General features: G+C 48.4%; 1 protein-coding gene across 4 annotated transcripts in view; it reads left to right on the forward strand.

Annotated features, from left to right (window-relative positions):
• The window catches only part of slc35a2 (solute carrier family 35 member 2), a 27,386-nt gene continuing 23,261 nt past the window's right edge, over positions 1 to 4,125 (forward strand). For 2 of the 4 annotated variants that reach the window (XR_001660289.1, XR_001660288.1), the window contains exons 1-3: positions 1 to 406; positions 1,093 to 1,275; positions 1,333 to 1,484. Coding sequence is in view for 2 of the 4 variants with exons in the window: in XM_007541937.2 (XP_007541999.1) it covers positions 349 to 406; positions 1,093 to 1,275; positions 1,333 to 1,484 (393 nt within the window). In the remaining 2 variants the exon portion in view is untranslated. The remainder of the gene's footprint in view (positions 407 to 1,092; positions 1,276 to 1,332; positions 1,485 to 4,125) is intronic. The other 2 variants (XM_007541937.2, XM_007541936.2) reach the window with 1 other exon arrangement.

Genomic DNA, 4,125 nt, shown 5'->3' on the forward strand with positions numbered 1-4,125 from the left:
CTCCGCCTCCTACAGAGTGAAACATCCTGTCACTCAGTCTACTCTCCGCAGCTGTAGTCCGAGTGACTTCCGGGACAGATCAGCTCCTCCACGCAGCCCTGGTTCTCCGCCTGATGCTCCCCCATACTCCGTCTGCTAGTCCTCCTCGGTCCCGCTCCTCAGCTCCGGTCATTTCGAGCCGACTCGCCCGCCTCTGCCTCCCGCTTCCAGAACCAGAACCAGAACCAGCCGGAGACTCGGAGCGCCGACTGGTCCCCAACCGACAGCGGAGCCTAGCCGGGAGGCTAGCGGAGTTAGCTGTGCAGGCAGCGGGTGAGAGTTCGGTCCCGACGAGGGAGAGAGCGCAGCATGTCGGGTGGCAGCAGCAGTAAGGCCGGGGAGGTTCCGACCCGGAGTCAGAGTGAAGGTAAACAATAATCCGGATTAAAAACTGGATGATTTCGAAATATTCCCAGTGGTTAAACTGGTTTGTCTAGTAGCAAGAATCAGCTACCTGCAACTAAACTAACCAGTTTGGACCGACTTAATAAAGTAGTTTACTGGTTTAAACCGAGCCGAATAATCAGTTGCTATGCCGACTAATTAATACAAACCGTACAGCTAAATATTCTAGTGTTTATTGAAGAAAATAGTTTCTATGGTTAAATCTAAAAAATTAAACATGGAGTGCTGCAGAAAAAATTGATTCATTATGGATAATCACTTCTGTTTGATTTGTACTGGATTCTTATTCTACCTGGTCCAGAACTGCAGGAGAGGGTTTTGACAGGTTCTATGGAGGCCTGGTAGGCCTATTCCACCTTAAATGCTGATGACCCATTCCACCTTAAACATGTGGAGCTTAAGGTGGAATCAGCAGTTTTGGTGACGTGGAGCTCTGACTCAGGTGTGTCTGGAGGGGGTGGGGTGGCTCTGTTGCTCTGCAGGTGGCTGCAGATCAGCATGATGAGGAAGAGGCAGTAGTAGCTGGTCGAGTCCAGATAATAAAGCAGATGAAAGTAGTGGGTCGACCAGAACCAGGATCAGAGTTCTGGTTCTGAGAGTTGAGTGGAAGGATGAAAGCTCCTCTTTGTGTCCGTCTCTTCCCTGCAGCCAACAGAAAGTTGAAGTACATCAGCCTGGCTGTCCTGGTGGTCCAGAATGCCTCGCTCATCCTCAGCATCCGCTACGTCCGCACGTTGCCGGGCGACCGCTTCTTCACCACATCAGCCGTCGTTATGGCGGAGGTCCTGAAGGTGGCGACGTGCCTGCTCATCGTTTTGCTGCAGAAGAGATGTAAGTAGTGGTGGGCGGGGCTAAGTAGCCACTGTGTGTGACGCTGCGTCTCTGCAGGCGCCCTGAAGGAGACGCTGTGGTTCCTGCTGGACTCTGTCGTCCTGCAGTACCAGGACACGCTGAAGCTCGCCGTGCCGTCGCTCATCTACACGCTGCAGAACAATCTGCAGTACGTCGCCATCTCCAACCTGCCGGCCGCCACCTTCCAGGTCAGAACCAGAACCCTGATCCGGGTCAGCACCTGGTCACACAGACAGGTCCAGTTGATGTCTGCTCAGTGGGGCCTCCTGGGTGGGTCGATGGGTCGGTCAGTCATATTATGTGTAGCACATTTCAGAAACAAGACAGTTAAACTGTTTTTCATCATAAAATCGTCGCACAGTCGCCAGCAGAAACAGANCTTTATGTTGAATTCGTTAACCAACGAACCTCTGTCGAGTGGCTTTAAGAGTGGAAAATACCAAATATATCTGGAGGAAATATGTGTTAAAAACTGTTGTGTAATCCTCCGTGTGTGTGTGTGTGTGTGTGTGTGTGTGTGTGTGTGTGCGCGCGCGCGCGTATGTTTGTAATACCTTGTGGGGACGATTTTCCTGACATATACTACGTTGTGGGGACCAATTTCTCCTTGTGGGGACCGGAGCCTGGTCCCCACAAGGGGAAACCCTGTTTAAGGGTCAGGGGTCAGAGTTAGGGCTAAGGTATGAATTGAGTTTTGGTTGGTTAGGGTTAGGTATGTGATGGTTAAGGTTAGGAAAAGGGTAAAGGTCAGGTTTAGGCTGTAGAAATGAATGGAAGTCAACGGAAAGTCCCCACAAAGATAGCAACACAAACATGTATGTGTGTGTGTGCGCGCGCGCTAACTAGCATTGAAGCTAAAGTGGGAAAACAGCGGATAGTTGCTCCATAGGGAGGCTGCTAGCATCTGAGAAGTGGTGTGGTTCTGTTTGTAACGGATAGTAAACTATTCAGAATAAATTGTGTAAATTACTTAAAATTATAGACTATTTGAGGTAAAATTGTAAATTATTCAAAGTGAATTATCTAAATTATGAATGTTGCAGATTGCTTATGGATGTTTGTCTGTTTATATTTTGTTTTGTTGGGGTGCTGTGGTGGCGCAGGGGCAAAGCACAACCCATGTATTGAGGCCTTGGTCCTTGTGGTGGAGGTCGCAGGTTCAATTCCTGGCCTGGTGACATTTGCTGCATGTCTTCCCCCTCTTTCCTGTCAAACTACTTTCAAATAAAGGCTACTAACCCTAACCTTAAAAAAAAATGTTTTGTTTTGTTTGCCTCCCAGGCTGCCGTAGCCGAAGAGGACAGGCCTCTAACAGCTGGCAGCGTTTATGTACCAATGAATGACTTGAACTGTCAAGAAGTTTGGCACAAAGAAACCAAGGCTTAGTGTTTCCTGGTCAAAGCAGCGACGCACGTTTTGTTTTAGTTGTTTTATGTTTGAGTTCTGATGTTTTAGTTTACAAGAAAACAGAAAAAAATGAAAATCACCCGTCGAGACTCTGCTGGAGGAAACCAATCAGATGCTGATCCAGACAGAAATGATGTTACATTTCTTTAGATCAGATCAGCTGATGATCAGAGCTCAATAATAAGTGATTATTGATCACTTATTGATGGCTGACTGGAGATGTACCTGATCTGAGCACAACTTCCTGTTCTTCATCACTCTTATTCTNGTTACATTTGATCAAGTGTTTTTGTCAATATTATCAATAATCATCAGATCATTGATCAATGTTCCAGTTATTGATCAGATCGGCTCCAACCAGCTGCTTTCAGTCTGGGTTTAAAGGAGCTCAGGGTTTCGGCTGTTTTTCAGTTTTCTAGAAGTTTGTTCCATCCCCCCATCTTGGCGCCTGTACGTTGGGGTTTACCCCGGTGAGCGAGAGGGTAGTCTCCCTCCGCCTACAGGTGGGGGACGGGTTCTGACTGTTGTTTGTGCTTACGGGCCAAACAGCAGTTCAGATTACCCACCCTTCTTGGAGTACTTAGAGGGGGTACTGGTGAGTGCCCCTCCTGGGGACTCCTTTGTTCTGCTGGGGGACTTCAACGCTCATGTAGGCAATGACAGTGAGACCTGGAGGGGCGTGGTTGGGAGGAACGGCCCCGCCAATCTGAACCTGAGTGGTGTTCTGTTGTTGGACTTCTGTGCTGGTCACGGATTGTCCATAATGAACACCATGTCCAGGCATTAGGGTGTCCATATGTGCACTTGGCACCAGGACACCCGAGGTCACAGTTTGATGATCGACTTTGTCATCATATCATCGGATCTGGAGCCATATGTCTTGGACAGAAGAGAGGTGCGGAGCTGTCCACTGACCACTACCTGGTGGTGAGTTGGCTCTGGTGGTGGGGGGGGGAAGCCGGTCAGACCTGACAGGTCCAAACATGTAGTGAGGGTCTGCTGGGAACGTCTGGCGGAGTCCCCTGTGAGACGGAGCCTTAACTCCCATTTCCGGCAGAACTTCGAACACGTTCCGGGGGAGATGGGGGACATTGAGTCTGAATGGACCATGTTCCATGCCTCCATTGTCCATCCATCCATCCATCCATCCATTTTCTGCTGCTTATCCGGGGTCGGGTCACAGGGGCAGCAGCTTCAGAAGGGAGGCCCAGACTTCCCTCTCCCCAGCCACTTCTTCCAGCTTAAATATTTCAGGTCTTTTATTGTTTTAATACTGATGATTTTGGCAAACAACTCATGAAAACCCAAAATTCCTATATCAAAAAATTAGAAAAAAAATCATATTATGAAAAGGTTCTCTGAACGAGCAATAAAAATAATCATCTGAATCAACAAAGTAACTCTAAACACCTGAAAAAGATT

Source organism: Poecilia formosa, unplaced genomic scaffold (assembly GCF_000485575.1).
Source record: "Poecilia formosa unplaced genomic scaffold, Poecilia_formosa-5.1.2 Scaffold643, whole genome shotgun sequence".
NCBI lineage: Eukaryota > Metazoa > Chordata > Actinopteri > Cyprinodontiformes > Poeciliidae > Poecilia > Poecilia formosa.